This window comes from Pan troglodytes, chromosome 2, assembly GCF_028858775.2.
Source record: "Pan troglodytes isolate AG18354 chromosome 2, NHGRI_mPanTro3-v2.0_pri, whole genome shotgun sequence".
NCBI lineage: Eukaryota > Metazoa > Chordata > Mammalia > Primates > Hominidae > Pan > Pan troglodytes.
This window is the reverse complement of record NC_086015.1, coordinates 93,423,488-93,446,726: the sequence shown is the minus strand read 5'-3', so window position 1 is coordinate 93,446,726 and position 23,239 is coordinate 93,423,488. Positions and strand designations below refer to the sequence as shown.

The 23,239-nt window shown below is 35.6% G+C and overlaps 1 protein-coding gene across 7 annotated transcripts in view; it reads right to left on the bottom strand.

The window, feature by feature from the left end:
- Positions 1-17,456, bottom strand: part of EPHA3 (EPH receptor A3) — a 369,016-nt gene extending 351,560 nt beyond the window's left edge. For 6 of the 7 annotated variants that reach the window (XM_009445906.4, XM_009445905.5, XM_063806921.1 and 3 more), the window contains exon 1: positions 17,108-17,323. In XM_009445906.4, coding sequence (XP_009444181.3) covers positions 17,108-17,195 — 88 coding nt within the window. In that variant the 5' untranslated portion in view covers positions 17,196-17,323. Of the gene's footprint in view, positions 1-17,107 lie in introns of all 7 variants that reach the window. The other variant, XM_516601.7, reaches the window with a different exon arrangement.
- Between the last annotated feature and the right edge of the window lie 5,783 nt (positions 17,457-23,239).

Genomic DNA, 23,239 nt, shown 5'->3' with positions numbered 1-23,239 from the left:
CTACTCAAAGTAGAACAAATAAACCAAAATAGATTAGACCACACAGTCAATTAAAGTAAGTATGGAAGATTAATTAAATTTGTTGCATTTACTCAGAAATTAAATTTTTAGTGCACTCCATTTAGCATAAATGACAAAAACACAATTAGCAGCATTACTTCTGACTCTGATTCTATTGTCTATCAATTATATCTACCCTGAGTATCTTGCAATGTTGCTGTAATGTTCAAATACCATAAATATCTTTAAAACCACCATGAGTTTATAACATGCTGTACAGACTTCCTTCTTGTAAATTTAATACATTAATATTATTTAACAACAGTTCCATTGTGGCTTCTGAATTATATTTATAATTCAATTACATGACCTAAATACATGATCTAGTAGAGTAGAATAGTTAACTTCAAAACACACTTTAAAAGCACATACTTTGGATTTATAAAGTGCCTTTTGTTTGTACCCAAATAAAAATAACACCGTCTAAGAATTCTAAATACTTTAAAGTGATTCGTTACTTAATTGGGACTCCCAGGATACAAACCTCAAATCTCCTGTGATCCATCGTAGAACTGTTTGAGTATACAACGTAATTGAGGTAAGAAAAGACAATGAATGGAATTTCAAAGTAAATCTGTGAGCGATTTCTCTGCATACATTGACTCAATGTAACATTGCAATACATATCTTAAATCTCACACTGATACAGGCAAGAATTTTGGTTACTATAATGCTGTCCCCTCTCTAAACATATCTAGACCTGATCATTTCCTTTCAAATGCTAGGACAGACAGGATAGGCTAATGAGTTGTGACGTACACATATACTACTGTGGACTGAGTTTTAATTGCACTAGTAGTTGGATAGTTTATTTCAATTGCTGGACAATACGAGTTCGCAATGATAAAATCTGACAAAAAGAAAACTTTCTTAAGGCTAGATAGGAACATATGCATGACTTCATTCTTTAATGGCTGTCTCATGCCAGTTATTTATCAAAGCTGTAAGTTACCCCTTCCCAGATTTCATATTCTAATGATGTGATTGCCAAATATTTTTAGTGTGTAACAGAAAACACATTATTTTGTTAATTTTAGAATATTTTATATTCAAAAAACTATGTGGAATATATAAACTTTTTTAATGAAAGTGATTTAAATTGGAAATGTTTTTAAATGTCATGATTCTATTTAAGTTGGTAAATAAATAACTGGAGTTTTTCTGGGCAAAAATGAATTTGGAAAACACCATCTTAAGTATAGATGGATATGGTTCTAGGTTTTTCTTTCACATGTTTTACTGCCTCTAATTGCTTTTAAATAGAGATGTATGACTAGAAGGGGCTTATATTCATAAGAAGGGGAAGGCAATCCTTACTTGGACTGTTGATTTGACTTTCAGATGGGCACTAAGTTACTGAGGTCTGGAAAGAAGGAATGGTGGTTTCTGACGTAAATAAGAAGGTGTAGAATGGAGTAAAGGAGTAAAAACAAAGTATAGTGGCGGGCGCGGTGGCTCATGCCTGTAATCCCAGCACTTTGGGAGGCCAAGGCAAGTGGATCACCAGAGGTCAGGAGTTCAAGACCAGCCTGGCCAACATGGCGAAAACTCATCTCTACTAAAAATACAAAAATTAGCTGGCGTGGCGGCACACGCCTGTAATCTCAGCTACTTGGGAGGCTGAGGCAGGAGAATCGCTTGAACCCGGAGTCGCAGGTTGCAGTGAGCCGAGATTGCGCCACAGCAATGCAGCCTGGGAAACAGAGCGAAACTCCATCTCAAAAACAAACAAAGCAAAGCAAACAAACAAAAAAAGGAGCAAAGTATAGAGCAAATTGGCTCAAATTGGTAATAAGTACTTATGGAAAGGAGGAAACCTAGATGTCATTTCTGCCACTGATTTCTACTGTTACGTTTCCCCCTCTTTTGGATTGTGGGATTAAGATTCCCAGAGTCATCCTCTCTCTTCCTTTCCTATCCTCTATCACAATGGAGAGACTCAATCAAAAGTCCACTCCTAGTAAAATTGCTCATTAGTATTGGTAGTGTCACAAATAATTGCCTATTCAAATAATTTACATAGTCTTTTCTTCTTAGTAAAAGGAACAAACTAAGATTTTTTATTTCAAATTCTCAGTTACTAAAAGAAGGGCTTGAAACAAATGTTCCCAGTTAGTGAGGGCGGATTAAAAATGTACCAGTTTCTGGAGTTTTGATTTTTAGAGAATTATTAACACATAAAGATTTTTAAAGGACATTTCTAAATTCTGATTCATAGTGGCTACTTGTCCACTTAGAAAGGCTGAGAGTGAAACTAATATTCACACCTTGAAAGATTTTTAAGTGCCACAAACATGCAGAGAGTTCTAAAAGGTTTTTAAAATTAAATGCCACAGTTTTTTACTGAAGCAGATCTTTCCAATTACTTAATAATACACCCATAGGCTTTGTGGTAAGGCTATAGTTGCATTTTATGAAACTGAGTTATAAATAATTTTTAATCATTTCAAGGTTAACAGTAGGATTTAATGGCTAAAGAATTTCAAACTCATATAATAATGCACATGTTCTCTTGTAAAACCTTCAGTTATAAGGGACTTTTATAGCCAAGTACAAATAACTATAAAACCACTACAACAAAAATAAGCCCATCCTTTGATTACATCTTGTTTTCACTAAAGAGTAATGACAGTTTCTTTCTATGCACACCATCACTGTAATTGTCTCAGCCTCATTTCACAAATACTTATCTTTATGATTTTCACCACTTTCTGTTATAATAAGCAGAATAACTTTGCTCTAGGTTACAGGACTACACAGAGCTCTTCAATCTGCTTCTAAGTATATTTAAACGTCACAAATTGAAGAAAATGATACAGAAAGAAATAAACTTTGTACTCAGTGTTATCATTCTCTGTGTAGTTCTCCGGTCAAACATAATACAGAATTAAGAAATCGACCTATATTTTCTGATAGGAATTCACCAAAGCTCAGCTTTTCTGTTTTACTGTAAGCAGCAGGGTATGATATTGAGAAGTTTAGAGAAGATAGATTTTTGATGTACTTATGTATTGCAACATAACTTTTATCTACCATGCTTGTATATTCTTAATTTAATTGTTCCTGTGGACTTCCTGTTTGTATTTATTTTCTTTCTACCCAAGCACAATTTTTTTTTTTTTTTTTTTTTTGAGACGGGGTCTCCCTGTGTCGCCAGGCTGGAGTGCAGTGGCACAAACTTGGCTCACTGCAACCTCTGCCTCCTGGATTCAAGCAATTCTCCTGCCTCGGCCTCCTGAGTAACTGGGACTACAGGCGTGTGCCACCACACCCAGCTAATTTTTGTACTTTTAGTAGAGACGGGGTTTCACTATGTTGGCCAGGATTGTCTCGATCTCTTGACCTCATGATCCGCACGCCTTGGCCTCCCAAAGTGCTGAGATTACAGGCGTGAGCCACCGTGCCCAGCCAAAATACTTTAATAGCTCTAATTAATATTTTATTTCACAGATAAAAAATTATAAAAATGTTGTACTATAAACGAAGTCAACTATTATGCGTCAATTGTGTGCAGATAAAAGTTCCTGTAAACTGTGTTAAATTTAGCAGCATTTTATATCACAGAAATGTTAATTTATACAATTTTTATCAAATGAACAGCTAAAATTATGATGTAATAATTTATTTTATTTATTTATTTATTTAGTTTTTTGAGACGGAGTCTCGCTCTGTCGCCCAGGCTGGAGTGCAGTGGCACGATCTCCTCCCACTGCCAGCTCCGCCTAACAGGTTCACGCCATTCTCCTGCCTCAGCCTCCCGAGTAGCTGGGACTACAGGCACCTGCTACCACGCCTGGCTAATTTTGTTTTTGTGTAGAGACGGGGTTTCACCGCGTTAGTCAGGATGGTCTTGATCTCCTGACCTCGTGAACCGCCGGCCTCGGCCTCCCAAAGTGCTGGGATTACAGGTGTCACCCACCGTGCCAGGCCGATGTAGTAATTTTTTAAATGCTGCCATGTTAAACATTGCTATGAAAAACCTTTGGTCAGGTGGTATTTTAACAGCCTATTTATGTGATATAAGAAGATTTCTGCACTTAAGTTATTCTTTCTCATTAGCTTTTTCTCCTGGGCAATAATTTTGGATTTATTTCTATAAAGATCTTATAGAAGAAATTGCAATTAGCTGTCTCATCTCAATCTTTGCCAACAGTAGGGGGAACTCCTTGGAATCAAAACAGAGTCTCACAATAAGATGAGTCTGTATTTTTATAACTAGAGTGATTCAGGAAATAACATAGAACAAAATTCCGCTAGAAACTTGGACACTTTAGTAAATGTCAATCCTATGCTGTTTATCAAGCGTTAAAATTTTCTTTCTTTCTCTTTTAATCAGAGAAATATAAAGGTCATACTGATATCAAAACTATTATGGAACAAACAGGTATCAAGATATCAGTAGAAAATGTGTTCTTATAACAAAATAATCCTTTCACATAAATGAGTTGTGATGCTCTACTGCCAGTGAATTTTTAGTGCACTAACAGCCTGACTTAAATAACAGCTCTTTGTTTCTCTCCATTGTTAACTGATATTATGAATCATTCAGACAAGTAAAATGTGTCTCCCAAAATGTAAGTTTCTAAAACCAGGACATTATTATGTAAACAGCATTTTATTTTTCACAGTTTTGCTTTTTAAAGTGTTCCAGAAGTAATAGAATGACTTGTTTACATCCAATTCAGAGAGACCTTTTTGAAAGATTAAAAAGTGAAAAATGAAAACATATTACTCAATTATGAAATACAAATAGTCATTAAGGGAAATAGCAGTTTAAACTACAGCATATGCATTTTGCCTTCACCCCATAAAATCAGTCTATCTTGGTATTTAAAAAATCATATTATCATAAAATGTAGAATATCGACATCCAGATAGCACAGGCTATCTGTTCAGCCAGAGTTTGACTGTTGGCTGTGAAAATAGAATAGAAGAAGAAAACTGGCCTACAGAATAACTCTAATGTAGTATTTCCTTTAGAAATAAACATTGTTCCTAGAAGTCCATTGGATATAAAGATTCAAAATTCTAGCATAGGAAACAAAGAATGTAGTGGTGAAACAAAAGTAAGTTTAAGTTTAAAAACATCCTCTGGACATTTTGGCATCCCCAAACACACATGTGCACATACATACACACATATTTGTTTTGAAAGAACCCCACTGTAGAATAAATTGGTTTCCTTATTAAACAAATTTCTGGAAAACTAAAATCAGAATAAAGCTCTGACTTCATCATATTCTGCAGAATATCTGGATTGTCTAAAATCTCAGGTGTATCATTTATTTTGATCATGACAATACAAATTTGATGGACATCTACAAACACAGGCACACACACATGAACAAACTCTTCAAGATTTGTTTTTGGGTTTTTATAATGGTCCTCAAAGGATCAAATATGGTACCACATTCTTAGCAGTTTATTTCAAAACACTAGTCTTTTCCTTTGCATCTTAGGAGCATGGTGTCAATGGAAAGCATCAAACTCCGCACTGGAATAGTCAGAAAACTTTTAATTTATTGATGAAAGAGATGGCAGAGTGCAAATAAAGACCAATGAGATATTTTTGGGTAGTGTAGTCATAATAGGAATAGCACCTACAGAAGTTTTTATATGGAGATGGTTCTATTTTGATATTCAGTCACGTGTTTCCAATATATTCACATGCACTCACATGTAATGTAAAGAATTTACGTTAGCTTAGGTATGTGCTTAATAAGAACTATTTCTGAATATTTAGTTATTTTGGACATGCTTAAAAGTGTGTCTTTGTTATATATTCATTTAAATTATTTTTAAAGTTACATGCAGTTAAAAATAAATCTGGGTTAAAATTATCCCCACCACATGAACTTAAGCAAATCTTCTTATCTCCTAGTCCTTGTTTTTATGAATTTATTATTATCTTTTACCTTAAAAAAATTCTCCCTGTCTCTCAGAGACTCTGTTCTGGGACTTAAATTGCACCCTCCACTAAAGATTCATATCATATTTTCATAATTTTCATATCTATGTTATAACAATTTTTATATAAGTATTTATTTTAGATTCATTTATCCCATTGAATTTGACATCTTCAAGAGCACAGAGCATTCCACTCCCTAGCAGATATTTTTTTTCAAACTCCAGTGGGTAACTAATCCTCAGATAAGCACTGTTTGGTAAATAAACAGACAATAAATTATTATAATATGAAAGATGAGTCATTATGTAATAGGCAATTAGTTATATATCAACCCTTTTCTTGACTCATTTTAATGATTCTTAAAGTTGTGCCTTTGTCATTACATTTAGAGTTCCAAAGTTTTCACTAATAGGGTTAGGGTAGTAAACCTACTACACACCTGGCCAAACATAAAACAAAACATGCTTAGTTAATTTCCAAAGGATCACCTTTGGAAAGAAAAATTTAAAGGAATATTACTAATTTTACATCTTTTTAGTTTTTTTCCTCTCATTTTATTTTTCTTGTGGGAATATTAAAACATTTAGTATGATTTGGAACATCACTTTTAAAGATAAGAAAAATTTTCCTTATGCAATGTACAAATGTCAAAGAAAATCACTTGTATCTGAAAATACAGAAAAAAACCATTGTTAAGCATAGATTAACTAGTTTAGCCAGATGAAATACATATAATTACACATGGAAATTTCTTTTTCAGAGAACAAGGACAATCAAATCATAATTTAGATCAGAAGTGTCAAGAACACTATAATAAAATCTCTAAGTTTATCTTTTTGAGTTATCGAATGTAAATGAGTATTAAATTATCTATAGTAAACCAGATAGTAAAAGTAAACCAAGAGAAAAATACTATGTCCTTTTATACTGCATCTTTGAAAATATTTCCAATATTTGGCAGTTACTAGATTTGGTGGTGTTTATAGATTTCATAAAAGAGTAACAATCTGACTTAATTCTAGTTCTAGTTTTCTATGATGCTGTCAGTTCTTTTATTCTGTAAAAAAGCAAAATCTACCATGATCAGCTGTGACTTATTCGAGGGGGAAAGAAATCTCAGTTTGTATATAACTGTAGCCTTTTTGCCACCTTTGAATATTATAGATGATTAGAGAACAATTGGGGAAAATGAACAAGATTAGATAGTGATAAATAAATTGATGGTTGTTTTTGTTTTTTTCACATCACCTGTTTGTAATTCAAAAAAAAAATTATGCCATAATGAGGTCAAAAGGTATATATTTATTCATAAAATTTTGCTTACAGTTTGGGAATAGCTCAGTTTTGTAAGAGGACAATACTGTTGGTGATATAACACACCACACAGTGCTGCAAATAGACTTTTCCTGTGAGTGGTGTTTTGCTTACCCAGAGGATTAGTTAGATAATCCACATGGAAGACATTGCAAATTAGCTTCCCAGACTTTCCCTCAGTGTGAAGACTGCCATCAGATGCAATGAAAGAATATATCACTTTAAAAGCTATACAGTTTTATTAATTGCTAAATTGGGTTTGAAAATCAGGAAATAAATACATGTTAACTGCTAACAAGCTGCTCTGTGTTCCCCTTAGTCAGTCTGAGGTAGATAGGAAATGTTACAATTTCCCCTTGATTGGAAATCAATCAACTTTATCATAGGCAAAAAGTAAAATTTTACAGCCTTACATGAGACAGTTTACACTTACTGGACCTTTAGATCTTATTCATCTATTTTTCTTAACTATTAATTGAAAAAACCTGTATTAACCTTCTCAAAATGAATGTATTAAAAATCGAGAAGAAACAGTTTTGATATTGACCAACTAAACTTCTCAGTAATAAAATTAACCCACAATTCTCTATTTGCTTAAGTCCCTTTTGAGGCCCTGCTATGTAATCAGTCAAGATGTTTGTCTTAAAAGGGAAGACAGCTCAGTTTGGAGCCTTTAAAGTCAGTTTACATTTGCCTTGATTTGAGAGAGTTCTGAAAACCCAAATATAAATATAAAAAAGTCAAATAATAGGAAAATGAGTAACAAATATGAATATAAAAAATCAAATGACAGGAAAATGAGTAATTGACATGAATTCTCTGGAAGTAAGGGGGAAAAAGTTTGTTGCTAATTCTTCACTTTTGTTCGTGGAAAATATGCCAATAGCTTGAAAGATTGGCTAACTCTTTAGTTAACCAACACATTAGTTTTTGTTTTTGTTTTTGTTTTTTTTTTTTAATGTTACAGTGAAGACAGCAAGATACTAAAAGCTGCTTTCTGCTTTGGAAGCCTGATGTCATCAATATGCTATTTTTGCTCTTTGCCAGGTTAACAGAATTTATTGCAGCAATTAATGCAAAACATATGTGCTGAAATACCCACATGAAAAATATAATTGCCCCCAACTTAATCTGCTACCTTTCAAAAGCCTGTTTTAGCTACCTTTTCTCAATGGCTAGAGTTAAATAGAATACAAGTGCTTTTATGAAAGAAGAGCTAAATCACTAAAATTTATTTTCTCATCTTAAGTAATTTAAAAATTATATTTTAAACGGGGGGAAATTTCCACAGAGACTAAAGTCTACTTTTTGGACCATGTTCTATTTTCTCCTATTACTGACCTTTAAGATAATTCCAATTGTTAATTCACACTTCATTTTTATTACACATAACCCTAAATAATCACACTCTGGTTATATTGTACAATCTCCTCACTATCTGTATGTATGGAATTCCTGACAAAATCTTCTTTCCAGGGTGATGAAAGGAGTGTTTGAGTGTCAGGAAAGGAACACAGAGGTAAGAACGTGTGAAGAAAAGTCATCAGAGATATTTTCATCTACTCTTCTGTTCACATCAAATTCCTTTAACTTAGTTTCTTAGTGGGTCCCCCCCACACGCAGGTAATCATAACTTATGAGTGTAACTACAGTTCCAGAGTACCCTCATTTATATGGTTTTCTTCAATTTTTCACTACAAATTTCTGAATGTTTCTAAATTATCCTTGCAAAGTCAGAAGACAAATTAGTACAGTCACTGGGATTAAGGTTGAGAAGCTAGTGCTTTTCCTGACAATGATGCCTCCCTAGTTCATAGGCATTTGTGTCTAGGAGAAAACATATGAGGTTAAAATCAAAAGACAAAGACGAGAGAGGGCTTGGCTTAGTTACCGCTTTATTATGATCCATTTTCTCAGTTTCCTCAGTTGTAACAATGGGAAACATCATGTTACCTATTTTAGGGCTGCTTTAACGATTAAATGAGGTTCAGTAAGTCGTGAGTGATAATGTAAGGGAAAAATCTATTTGACAGCAGAGCACTGAGCAATTATTTTCTCAGTGTTGAACACGGCACTGAGGATATATTAGTCTTGAAGTCTACAGTATTTAACAAAACCATCTTTTATGAAAAACACTGAAGTTCTAACACAGCCACAGAAACATCAGGATCATCCACCCACCAAGCTATCTCGATAGCACAGCTCCCAAAAACCCTCTCTTGCCCATTCCATGTTTACTCCCAATATTGGAAGAGGAAAAATCCTGTTTTAATAAAATGGTGTCAGTCAAACACGGGCTTTGGGAGAACACAGACAACTTTTGAATATGCACAGGGGAAAAGTTTACTGACATCCCCTCAGCAATTACTAGGGGCCTAAAGGTGGCACTAGCAGGTAGTTTTAAAGAAAATTTTTCTAAAAAAAAAAAAAGATATTCTTCATTTTAGTCTAGCGACACCAAAAGAGTTGAATGCCCAAAAGATGAAGAAATAGTAAAGGGATAGGGTTAGAAACCAGCAAGCTGGACAACAGGGCGTATGAGGCAACTCCTGTGAGTCTCAACCAAGCGCACCCAGTAAGAGATGCTTTCTCAATCCGGCAGCGAACCTTGCAGAATATCTCCTTCCCCTGGCTGTCACCTGGTGAACCCATGAAAATGAATGGAAAAGAGACACGCCACTTCCAGACGTCAAACTGAAAAGCCTAGCTGACAGCAATGCGAAAGGCGGCAGGGCGATCGTAGATCCTGAATTAAAGTCTATTCCTCAGGTCAGGACCTGCCAGGCCCGTCCAAGGCGCACGGACTCTCTGGCATCTTACTGACGCCCAGGTAAGGAGGGTCCAGGTGGCAAGGAGTACGCTGTGCTCTCCCACTGCCAGCAGATCCGCGGCAGCAGGCAGAGGGCGCACGTTTGCCTCTCGCGCGCTCCAGTCTCCTCCTGGCGCTCGTGTTCGCTTAACTTTGCACCTTCGCTCTCCGCTCGCTACAGAGTCTACACCGTCCGCCCGGAGGCAGAAACCCGGAGCAAAAGAGCATCAGGCTGCGCTCGCCCACCCACCCTACCTCGGGACGGAGGCCGTGGCACCCTGGTCGCGCTCCGGGAACTGACTTGGGCAGCCAGGCGCGGAGAGACTTGTGCACAAAGAACCCACTGGCCTCCAGAGGGCTGAGACTGCGTTACGCGCACCCGGAGATGTTTTTTTATGATCTCATCTTTAATTTGATGCAGAGTGAGCAAGCAGTGAACTGTTGAGAGACACCGTTGTTTTCCCTTTGCACCAACGAGCCTGGACCTAGCGGAGAATAGTTTGTGGTTAAGACACCCTGATGGTGGGTGTGGTGGCAGCAAGGAGCACTTGCTCATCTCCCTGTTGCCACATTACTGTCTCTACCCGTACGGCTCTGCTTTGTGCTAAAATTTCGCATGACACACTTTTGTAATTTAATGAATATTGCATTATCAAATGTGGAAAGTGTAAGGCGAAGAAGAAGAAACGCAGTTATCCCCTCCTGTGGCTACTCCTGTCCATGGCGAGGAATATTCACAACAGTTTGTTTGTACAGTGCTGCCACTTGCTTTCCTCCTCCTTCCTCACCTATTATTCTCACTTCACCATGTTGGTTTGGATTATGTGGATTTTCACCCTTTGCTTTGACTGGAACAGCGGGACATGATTTAGAAAATGAAGGGTTGGGGGATGTTCACACTCAGGGCTTCTAGTTTAATAACATCACTTCAAATTTGAGGCTTTATTTGCTGAATTGATTTTGATTCTATCCACCCCTCCACATGCATTCGTCCAGACATTCAAAGGGGGAAGCATTTTAGCATTTTTTGGCTGTCACTCTTAAAACTTTCCTGGATAAAGTATTTTCTTCTGGGAAAAAATCAAAAGTGTGTAAACTTGAGAGGAGAAACAAAGAAATGCAGCCCCCCCCCCAACCTCAACCCCATTTTAAGTGTGCGGGGTTTTTAGGGATTTAATAAAAATTGATTAGCCAGATGTTTTACGTGATAAATGTCTTTCTTTTAAGCAAATGATTTATATATTAACATTGGCTTTAAAACCTTTGCTTTTCTCTACTCCAGTTTTCTAATCAACTTTTTTTATTTTCTTTTCTCCTGCAAAAACTTTTTTCTTTGTAATCGACCACCCTCCCCTCTTTTTTTTTTTTTTTTTTTTTATACAAAGGAAGCTGGTAGGAGGCAAACTAAAACTTGCTGACTTTCAGATTTTCCTGGAGAAAACCTCCTGCCAGGTTCCAAGAACTACCTGATACCAAGCAGCTGGGAACAGACTTAATGAAATCAAGCAAGTGGCGCACATGTATCCACACCCCGAACACACTGAGGGATGTCTTCCTAGGTGGATTGATTTGTGACTTGGAAGACTTTGCATTTTATAAATGTCACAATATTGCTTTTACTAATATTTCTAAAGTTGTTACAGAAGAGTTAGCTAAGGTTTCCACATTTTTGAGAAGTAAATTTCTAATCCTGGTTTTCTGTATAACTGGATGAATAATATAATGAATGTTTCACACTACTGGTCAACCCTTTATTTAAAAAATCTGTGGAAAGCTACTTGTGTACTTGGTAAAAGCCCTTTATTGACCTTCCGTGATGATAAAATCCAGATCTCTGAAAACAGAACCCAAAAGGAGACACCTGCATCTGTTCTTCTAAATCTTCTCTCAAACAGGAATTAAAGGAACAAGGTTTATTAAATATTTTAAAGAAAAAATGTGCAGGCTAAAAAATAAAGTTGAGGATCTTGACAGAAAATAACTTGTAAAACTTAATGTTCTTCCAAGAAATACACGTTTCCCCTTATATCTAGTATTTATGCCAAACCGAATCATTGAAAGAATGATTCAAATAAAAAGTAGCCCAGATCACAGATTTTTTTTTTAGTAAATGTCCATAAAACCTTATCGAATTTGATGATTTGAGGAAAGTTTTATTAATATTTTCCTGAAGATCTTATGACTTGGAAAATGTAACTTTCAAGAACATTTCTTTTTTTTTTTTTCATTTGTGTTGAAATTAGTAAATCAAATATATTTTGGAAATATATTTTGCTTTAAAAATCATTTGCAAAAGTAACTATTTGATATTTAAAAATTGCATATATTTTATTTCCGAAAAAAATTTAAATTTCTGAAAGGATTTTAACATTAGAAAGAAAGTTATTGTGGAAAAGTATTAAAAATGGTCGGACCCTTAAGGAACACACCAAAGTTTGAATGTTAAATGTAGGCAATACATAAAGAATGTTACTAAATCATTTATTTAATAATAAACTTATTAAGAGCAACGTGAGATTACTAAGTTGTTAATATGACCAACGAGCCAACCATAATTCAATTCAAGAAATGAAAAACGGTACCAAAAACTTCCTAAACCTACTAAAAAATGTTAAAAATAACTCTGTAAGATCTGATTCTGTACAATATTTTGTTTTAAATTTTTGTATTAAAGTGTTTTTCATTATAGCTCCCAATTTCTAGTGTTTCATGGAAAGACAACTTTATATAAAATACAACCATGATCTAACACGTGGCAATGGTGTTTTATTACATGTAGTTCCCCTTTTATAGGTCCAGTCACTTCTGAATTAGAAGTATATCCAACTAACTTTTAACCTTAAAATAGGCAAAGAAAACCCTATCAACTACAGTAACAATAATTTAAAAATATAAAATTAAAAATATTGATAGTTACAGTGAAACTGTTTTGTATTGATAAATCTATTGTTATTACTAGAAGATGTAATATCTAAAAGAGTTTATAATTGCTCATTTATGACAAGGACTGGAATAGTATGATTATGAAACATAAAAATAAAGAGATTGAGGTATCTGAGTGAACCTTTTCACCACTCAAATTATTATTATAGACACCAGTCTTTACAAAGATATAGATTCAGAATGAATTAATTTTGTGATAGATTTTGAGAGGTTACAAAAAGTTTCTTTACGGGACATTCAAAATATTATCGTAGCAATTCAGATTGTCAGTAAAAGCTTAAACAAATTTGCTGATAATCCTGTTAATGACCTAGGTCAAGTGTTAACTGTTGTGGGTTATAAAATAGTGAAATTAAGGTTTCTCTTACCTTCAGGCAAATAGCACAGTTAACCATGGAGGCGGGGGAGGGGGGGATGTAGGGGTGAGCTATTAGGAGAGCTATTAAATTACAAAAATGTATAATTCATTCAATTATTTAGTCTAGCATGATGAAATGCTATTAAAAGCAAATGTAAACCCTCTTCCAAACCAAAAAAACTTATAAAGATGATATGATAGCTTAGTTCTCTATTAATGTTTTAATCACAGTGTGTTCTTATTTGAGGAAAAGTGTTTATATATGAAAAGTGATGCCAATTTATTGTAATTTTTAAAAATGAAAAAAATTGATTATTTATTTTCTCCAACATTTGCCTACTACTCAAAGGGAAGCTTATAATATTCATATGCAAGTTTTACTTTTAAGTTTTAAACAATCGCATAGTTTCCTCTAGTATTTAGAATATTTATATTTAGGGAAATGCATTTCATAGAAATAGTGTCTTAGCTACTAAAAAAAAGTCTTTAAAAAAGTAGTATATAAATATGAATATTTAATTTTATTCAGCTTTATTTTGGATACTCTATTTTCAATATAAAGAGCTTTCTAGGTAAATGTTAATCCAATTTATGAACTCTTTTGGATAGAAAAAATGATTTAGTGTATTATGTACTGATGAATTAATAGTGCATTGTACCCCAGACTGCCATAAATGTATAAAAGTGTTTAAAGAAAGTATTTTTACCAATTCTGAAAGGGTTGAAGTAACCACAGTTGATAATTTTATTTTATATCCAGTTTTAACTTTGTTCCAATGTTATTTCTGTTTACCATTAATCATCCCTGTGGTATGGAAACTAGGAGTAAGTATATGAACTTTTAAAATAATACGTAGTGTAGCAATCATATTTTGCCATGAAAAACAGCTGATCTCCCATTAAAAGTCTTTTCTTAAGCCATGTAAACAGAGAGACCTGATAAGAATTTAATAAAGTTTTTATAAAGTTCTGTTTAAGTATATAGGCCAATTGCTGAGTCAAGTGATCATTGGAATTATGAATATCTGTTATCGTTGATGAGTCCCTATTATCACCTGGAGTCATTTTCTTGAAAGCATATAAGAGAGATATTTGTAAATACATTAATAGAAGGAAAATTCAGATTAAACATTTTCTAAGTTATTTTTCTTATCAGGGACCCGTGGCATTTCAATATTGATGGTTAATGATTAAATCTTAAATTAAAAACACATCACACAACTGCAAATATCCTAGCAATTAAGTCAATGGCCTGGTTTTGTTCTCTTTGGTTCTCAAATGCCTAACTTCATAACAGATTGAAGAATATATTCTAGTAAATATGTTTCAGTAAATTTCTCATAAATTTTTTACAGTGTTGAAATATTTCAATCATAATATTTTAAATACAGTCTAGTATTTCATATTTCAAAATTAAAAAATTATATCAGAAAACTACATTAATACCATTTTTAAATCACCACTCCTCTCATATATACATTTTCAAAAGAATTGCTTTCTATTTAAATTACATTGTTAGAAAAATTGCACGGAAATCTTGGCACATACTTGGCATTTTCACTTTTCATGTTATTCAACTCAACTGAGAGCCCAGCTATGGATAATATTTAAAATCTCACTCAAGTATTATCTAAGTTAAATCATCTTAAATTTGTTTTAAAGCTTCCCTTCACAATCACAGGAAGGAAAAGAGACACTACCCATAGGACACAATCTGGAAAGAATAATCCCATGAATGATGGATAAACTTTCATCCAAGCAAATTAAATGCAATTATGTCAGCTTTCTGAATATATTTACCTTTCTATATCCGTATGGTTAATGTGTACCTGTCTGTATAATTATATACATTATATCCCCAAACATACATGAGGTGAGGCTTAAAAGCAATTTGTATTTGATTAACTCTGTTTCATTAAATTAATACTGATTAATTTTACATAGGTGTGAAATAGTTTGGTGTCTTTTTTTTTCTCTTGCAGTTTACTTAAAGGTTGTTTTCCACAAAAATACTGACTAACAGCTACATTCTTGTGCATAACTAATTCAGTAATATCCATATCTACATAGTTCATAACCATTCTATCTGGAAAATATAATTTATCATGACAATGTGGGAATTTTAATACTATTTTTCTAGTTATTGTCAATATTTTAATATCTGCGAAGAACAAAAATTTTTAAAACATTAATTTTAATTTATTGATATGTTACCTATTATACATGTTACCCGTTATACAAATGAATACTCTTACCTTTCATTCAGGAAGAATGATTGACTCTTACTTTCAAATAAACATTTTAATTTGGTTTGTAAAATAAAAAGTCATTTGTGGGTAAGAAAATTTTCTTGATCCTTATATTTTAGAATTTTCATTTTCTTATTTAGAAAAAAGATTCAGAACATTTAATGAAATCTGCCAAGTTGATAAAGGCAGTCAGTAAGGAAGGAGATAAATTACTGCTCTATTAGCAGTGAAAGTAGGTCACCGAGTATCAGGCAGTTATTACATTTAATAAAAAACTTTCTAAGTATTTTGTTTTTACTAGTGTTTTTAAAATTAAGGTACATATACAACAGTATTGGCTTGACAATATATTTTCTAAGGAGTGATGTATATAACATGATGTTTGCACATCAGTTGCTCGGTATTGTTAACTTGCAAAATAAATTGCTAAATGTTACTGTTATAAGTTCAAAATCACTAAGAGGAAATTAATGTTGTAAGGGTGGCTTTACACTAATCAATTATTTAGAGAAGTTTGTTTTACGAGTTAGGGACTGTATTCACAAGAATAGATCACAAAAGGAATACAGGAGAAAGAAAATGTATGTATTAAGTACACAATCTTATAGAACACATTGGTGTCCTTAACATTAGGTTTGCACTTTAACCCACTGAAAAGGAATTAATGCTCATTACAAGGATAATAAATAACACAACATCAAGGAAATGCCATTTGCTGCATATGAACATTCTCTCTTAATCTACTATTCAGTTATTTACTATATCTTCCCAGGAGCTATCCACTATTCATTAAATACATTCTCCTATTTGTATATAAGCCTTTAAACAAAGAGAATCCAACCTAAGCTTATTGTAATTCCTGCAAATATTACTTATGTTAATGTGGCATATGCTGCTCTTTAGAACCTGTACCATAGAGCAAACCATTGCCTGGCGGGATACACACAACTTCAACACAGCCCTTGCACCATAAACACGCACCTCCGCTTCGACAAACTCTGATTTCCCTTTAGTCCATTCATAAATGCCATGATCCCAAGTAGGAACAACCTGTCATTACCTTTAAACATACTAAAGAGTCTAGAGAGGAAGGCTGAATTTTCTTTCAAACTTCTCGGAGTACCACATGGTCATAATTAGAAAATAAAATACTGCCTTGGCTATTTGGCAATTAACATAACTGGGTTGCAACGCTGGAGGATTTTCTTTCTTTCTTTCTGCTCAAATTGGCAAACAAGGTAATTGCTCGAAATGGTGTCAGATTAAAAACACATTTTCAAAGTTTAGACCATCTAAAATTATCTCCTGAGGTGTTGGGGAAAAAAAGGCACATCTTTCCTTCACTCTCAGAGCAAACTGCTCTATTCGGAGGCACCTTCCCGACGTGCAAGGCTTCGGTGAGAACGTGCTTTGAAGAGCGTGAGCCCCGCGGGGCAGAGCTCCGTGCGTCGCGGTACCTGGCTTACCTTCATTGGAAGGCTGCGGAATCAGTTCCCCGAAGCTGTCGAGAACAGAGCAGCTGAGAAGGAGGAGGATGGAGAGGTGACAATCCATGTTGCTGGTGCAGAGGGCAGTGAGAGGAGCATATCTCCATGAAGCATGCCACTGATGTGAGGGGGAGCGCTCTGATTGCTGGAGAAGTTACCATGCTCCGCTCGCAGGCTGATGTCAAGTTTGACACTGGAGATAAGGAGGAGTCTGGCTGCCTTTCCGCGAACCCCGCTCGGGGACTTCCCTGGGTCCTAGTGCCGTCTTCAGCGGGCGCTGAAGCAGAGCGGGATGGCACGCAGCTGGCTCTGCAGCCCAGAGCTGCTCGGGAAGGAGACCGGGTGGGAGTTGGGGCGTCGCCCATGGGACAGGAAACACAGAAGATGTGATGAGGCCGCGGTGCTGAGAAAAATGCTCCCTCTTTTGTGTTGCATGAAAAGTAGCTATTTTATTGTTTGCTATCCATGCTCTGTTGCTTAATTCACCGAAGAAATCACAGCCTTGATAGGAGTATCATATGGCAATGTGAGTGCAAAAGGAACTGAAATGCGAGAGAAACGTGTGTTTTGAAAGAATAGCAGTCTTTCGTTAAAAAGTCAATCATGTTTGTATAATTGAAAAAAAATGATTATAGTTATTCCTTTACTGTGTTCAATGTGATCATAACTCTCCATGAGTTCTTTGTGATTCAGAAAGACACTAATACACAGCCTGAATCAGAGGGTCTCTGCATTTCCACACCCAATGGTATCGTGGCTTTTTATTAGATCTGGCACAATGATTTTCCGCGCACATAGAGCATACTTTGGTTTTTTTTCAAACAAGGAAGTTGACCTTCATCATCTTAGGGAAGGGAGCAAGTCTAACCCCAGCCGGAGGTCTACATTCTTTTCTCGTTCTGTGTTGTAAAAGTAATACAGATCAAACCTAAATTTCTTAATAATACATATCCCCCTCCCTCACCATCTCACATTAGGATCTCTGGGTTCTGCGAGAGAAACAATGCATAATTCACAGCTCCTCCATTCAACTTTCAACCACTGATAGTCTGATAATATTGGGGTATTCTTATTCTTTAACATTCCACATCCAAAGGCTAAATAATAATGTCCTTGTACTTTCTCACTTATTTTACACCATGACTATCAATGGTCTCTGTTATTTCCAATCCCATTGCTGAACAACCTATTGCAATCTAGTTCAGCCAAACAATTTTGTAATTTATATTTTAATAACCAGCATCACTTATCTTTAAAATATCTCCCAGAAAATGGTTACTCAGATATCCTTCCGCCCATCTATCTCTTCTTATACTAAAAAGAAAACAAGATTATTATATTCCTCTCACAACTTCAGAAAATAAAGGTATGTTGATAATCTTAAGATCAGTGATCAATTTTAGAGCTCTTGATAATGAAACTTAAATGAAAGTTTGAAAAGCCCTTGTTAATAATATATTCAGTCCACAAACTCAATGTTTTTAGTTAGAGAACACAATTTTCACTTGAATTTAAGTTAATGGTGCCAGATAACAGTTTGATGACTGGGGTGGGGAATTGGGGTGGATAGAAGCAGCCAGGGGAAAAGAGAGATCCTTCTCACTTTTCTGTGTGTGCCATGTTACTTTGTGTCTCTAACTTCTTTCCACATTGTGTCACCAGAGGCTGTGCAATCCTCAAGTGCCAAGTCTGTCAGAATTGAAAATAATAGCAGATACTGCCCAGAGAACTTAGACAGTGGTGACTCTGGTGTTTTTTCAAAGTTCCAGCACAACACTTACATTGTTCCAAAGTTAGATACACGTTTTCTGAAACTTGAAAGAAACTAAAATCTTATTTGGAATTGACAATTTGAAAACATTTTGGAGAATCTGCCAATGTGCTGACACGCAGATCCATTGGCGCCCCTCATGCTATTTCTCTTTTCACACTTGAAAACTTAAAAACTGCTTGTCACTGGGAAAGAAAGGCATTCACATTTGCAGAAAGCTACAGGAGTGGCAAAATGAGTACAAAGCAATACCTGGCCTGAAAATAGAATGTAAATGATATAGAATCTCTAAATTGTCAACTCTCTAGTGAAAAGTAAAAGGTTTCCATTATGTGGGTGCCATTCTGGACAGATGGGGAAAAGGGAGTGATGCCAACAAGCAGAGAAGAGCAACCATAGCAGGAGTGGAAAGGATGAGGTGGGGGCAGCAGATGCAGGGAAGCCCTTATTAAGAAAGTGGTAGTTGAGTTGCAGCTTGAAGGATGGGTAGGAGTCCACTAGTAAGAAAATGATTCAGAAGGCACTGCAGGCAGGCAAGTCCAGAGAGTGTCCAAGTGAGCCAAAAATGAAAGCATTTGGCACATATGGAATACAGAGTATATTAGAGTATTTGTGGTAGGTAAAGGGCCGGAATAGGAGGAGGTATGGATTGGAGACAAAATGTAGGGAAATATTCTTCAAAGGACTGGTTGAAAACTGCAGAGATTTCGATGCCACATGTCAATGATTTTACAATATATTTTAAACTAAAGAGAGACATCAAAAGCATTTCAGCAAGTAGTAAATTGATCATGTCTCAGTCTGGGGATAAAAGTTTACTGATAGCATAAAACAGGATGTCTCCACCTGGGTGCAATGCTTATTAAGAAGTGATGCCTTCTTCCCACCACAGACTTACTGGATCTAAACCTCCGAGGTTGGAACCCAGGAATCTGCAATTTCACAAAAGCTTCTCAGGTAATCCTTGGGGTCCCTGGAGAACCACTGCCCAATGTGAAGGAGGGAATATTAGAGGTAGGCCAGTTAGACTTCAGGCTATTTTTCAAGTAAGACTAAAGTGATAAGGAACTGAACTAGGATCTCTCAGAAAGAAGAAAGATAAAAGGGAAAATGAGAAGACTATTTTAGGTTAAACAAACAATACTCCCCCAAGGAAAACTGGATTTAGTACATAACTCAAGTTAGGAATTAATAGTTCCCTGGGGGAGATGGCAATTGAGAGGAAACTGAAAAGGGGCATTTTAAAGAAAAGTGAAAAACAAGATTTCTGGAGGAAATGACAAATGTCTCTATTATTAGAGTATAGATTTCGAAATTGAGTCAGTGGGTATGGGAAAGAGGAGACACCGGCTAGGAAGAAGCAGGGTCATGAAGAGTTGTATTAGCTGCTCTAAAAAGCTTGGACAGGGGTGCTGAGGGGCAAGGCAGAAATAGTTCAATTTGCATTTTAGAAAGATCAGTTTGACATATTTAAGAAAGGAGGGGAAAATGAAAGTGAAAACTCCAACGAGAAGCCAAAAGACAAATTAGGAGCCCTTTGCAGTAGGATGGCCAATACCATGTAGAGGTTACCAGTGGGGCTCTTGAATCAGAGCAATCTAGGTCACTGACCTGGCTCTGTCACTCTTAGTGAAATCCAGATAATAACAGATCCTATCTCATCGGAATGTTGTAAGGATTATATCAGATTTGGGATGGTACAGATAAAGTGTTAGCCTAGTGTCTGAATTATTAAAAGCATTCAATACTGTTTTTAAAAAATCTTGATCCAAAAGAGAGATCTAGAGAGTGTGACACTGAGCAGTAACAGTAGAACTGAAACCAGGCACATATAAGTGGGAGAAATGGCAACACTTCATAATAGATTGATTATAAGAAATTAGGCAGACGGTAGTGCGTAGAAGGCCTTTCAATTCCTGGCTTGAATGAAGAGTTAGTGAGGAGTAAGAGAGGTTTGAGGATAGAAAACAGACGTGGAATGTAAAGGTTTCTGTTTTACATATGTCTAGTTGGAAAGACCTGAGGGAAAGCAAAGGGTAAATGAAATATTAGGAGAAAAGGACCTAAGTGGAGTTATTTCTTTGGAAATCATTAGTATATGAAAATAGGCTGGGAGTGGAGGCTCAGCCCTATAATCCCAGCACTTTGGGAGGCTGAGATGGGTGGGTGGATTGCTTGAGCACAGGAGTTCAAGACCAGCCTGGGCAACATGGAGAAAGCCTATCTCTACAAAATCTAGCCAGGCATGGAAACACATGCCTGGAGTCCCAGCTACTGGGGTGTCTGAGGTGGTAGGATCTCTTTAGCGCTGGAGGCAGAGGTGGCAGTGAGCCAAGATCACATCACTGGACTCCAGCCTGGGTGACAGAGTGTTGGTAGGAAGATCAGCTGGATGGCCAAGGATGAAGCCCTAGCATACACCTGTATTTAAAAGGCAGGTAGAAATAAATAGCAAAGGACTAGAAAAAATAACTTATTAGAAATCAAGCTTGTGAAAATTTTGAAAAATAATTCATTCTTAGCTGTGGTGCATGCCAAAAAAAAAAAAAAATCCAAAAAGATGACTGAAAAGTCACAATTGAATTTGACAACATTTTGGATGAGGCCTTCTCTGAACGTGGTACCCTTACCTCTATCCTTCCCACTCCCATAGCAGCTAAATTTATTGTTCTTCTCTGTTGACATCCCTCTTTTTCACATCTATCCAGAATGGTGCTCAGGTTATAAAAACTCTTTACTTAATGTTTGATGTATCTTAATCTGGAGAGTCTACTATTTCAATATCCTATATTGTTTATGTTAATTCCGAGGCTTGGTTTTGCTTTGTGCTCATTTTGACACTCGTGTAAGTTTCCTTCAAACATGAATGCCTCTTTCTACAGGGAAGATTTTGATGACCTTCGTGATACTTTTGGTATAGTAATGGGACCACAAGTTCAATTAAGATAAAGAAGTAAATGGTAAGTGAGGATATAGAAATAGTACATATTCTGTGCTTTCAAGAAGGTAAGCTTAGAAGAGATGAGAAGCCCGGAAAAGAGGTAAGTGAGATCAAATGAGAGTATTATAAAATAGAAGAGGCTGACATGTTTCCTTCTCCTGTGCTTAGTTGATTAGTGATGCAATTAATTGACAAGAAATATGGTGGTTCAAATTTGGGAGGTAGAGAAAAGGGGGGAAAATATCAATTTTTTATTTACAACCTGGTGAGATCTAAGTGCAATCAATAAAGCCAGTAGTTTAATATAAAATAAGAAACCCAGAAGGGCATAAACTGCAAGTTAGGAAATTATTGGTAAATGAAAGTAGTTTAATCCATGAGAGTAAATGTAATTGCCCAGAAAGACTATGAACAATGAGGGAAAAAGAGAACCCAGTGTTCAATTCAGATTATTATTATTATTTTGAGACATTCTCACCCAGTCACCTAGGACTGAGCGCAGTGGCATAATCTTGGCTCACTGCAGCCTCTACCTCCTGGGCTCAAGTGTTCCCTCCACCTCAGCCTCCCCAGTAGCTGGGACTACAGGAGTGTGCCAGCATGCCCAGCTAACTTTCATGTTTTTTTGTAGAGGTGGGGTTTTGCTATTTTGTCCAAGCTGGTCTCAAACTCTTGAGCTCAAGCAATCCACTCCCCTCGGCCTCCCAAAGTGCTGGGATTCCAGGCATGAGCCATCGCAACCAACCTCGATTTAGATTAAACAGAGTATCCAAAAGGCAGAAGGAAACTGAATAATTATCTCAATTAACTGAATAGGAGTAAATATTGTAAGACAAGGTAAAGAGAATGAGTCAGAGAGGACAGTAGAGATGAAAATTTCCAGAAGGGGACAGTCAACCGAAACAGATGTAAAGTTTGGTCAAAACTAAAAACAGTCTTTCCAGTGAGTGGAAAGATGACAAGATTGGGAATTCTCTCCCAGAAAATTATGTTTACAGCTGCAAAATTTTTTAGAACCTATTATTTTACAGTTAAAGAAAGAGTCAAACATTAGTGACATCATTATGTTCACAGGGTCAAAGGAAACAATAGAGAAAGTATAAAAAAATTATTAAAAAAATAGAAAAAATACTTATGGGAAACCCTACAGGAAATCTTTGGTGCCTAAGTATTTGAAGGTGATTAGAAGAATGGAATAATCTCAGAATCTAAGAAAGCTTCTTGAAGGACAGTGATTTTTCAGGACAATTACTAAATTTTGGCTTTGAAAATAGTCACAGCAGATGGCACAAATTAATTTACTGTATTTTAACTGATATCCACTGAATTAATATGTCGTAAACATGCAAGTTTATGCAATCAATATAAAAATTAGCATGCCCGAATTAATTGAAAAATG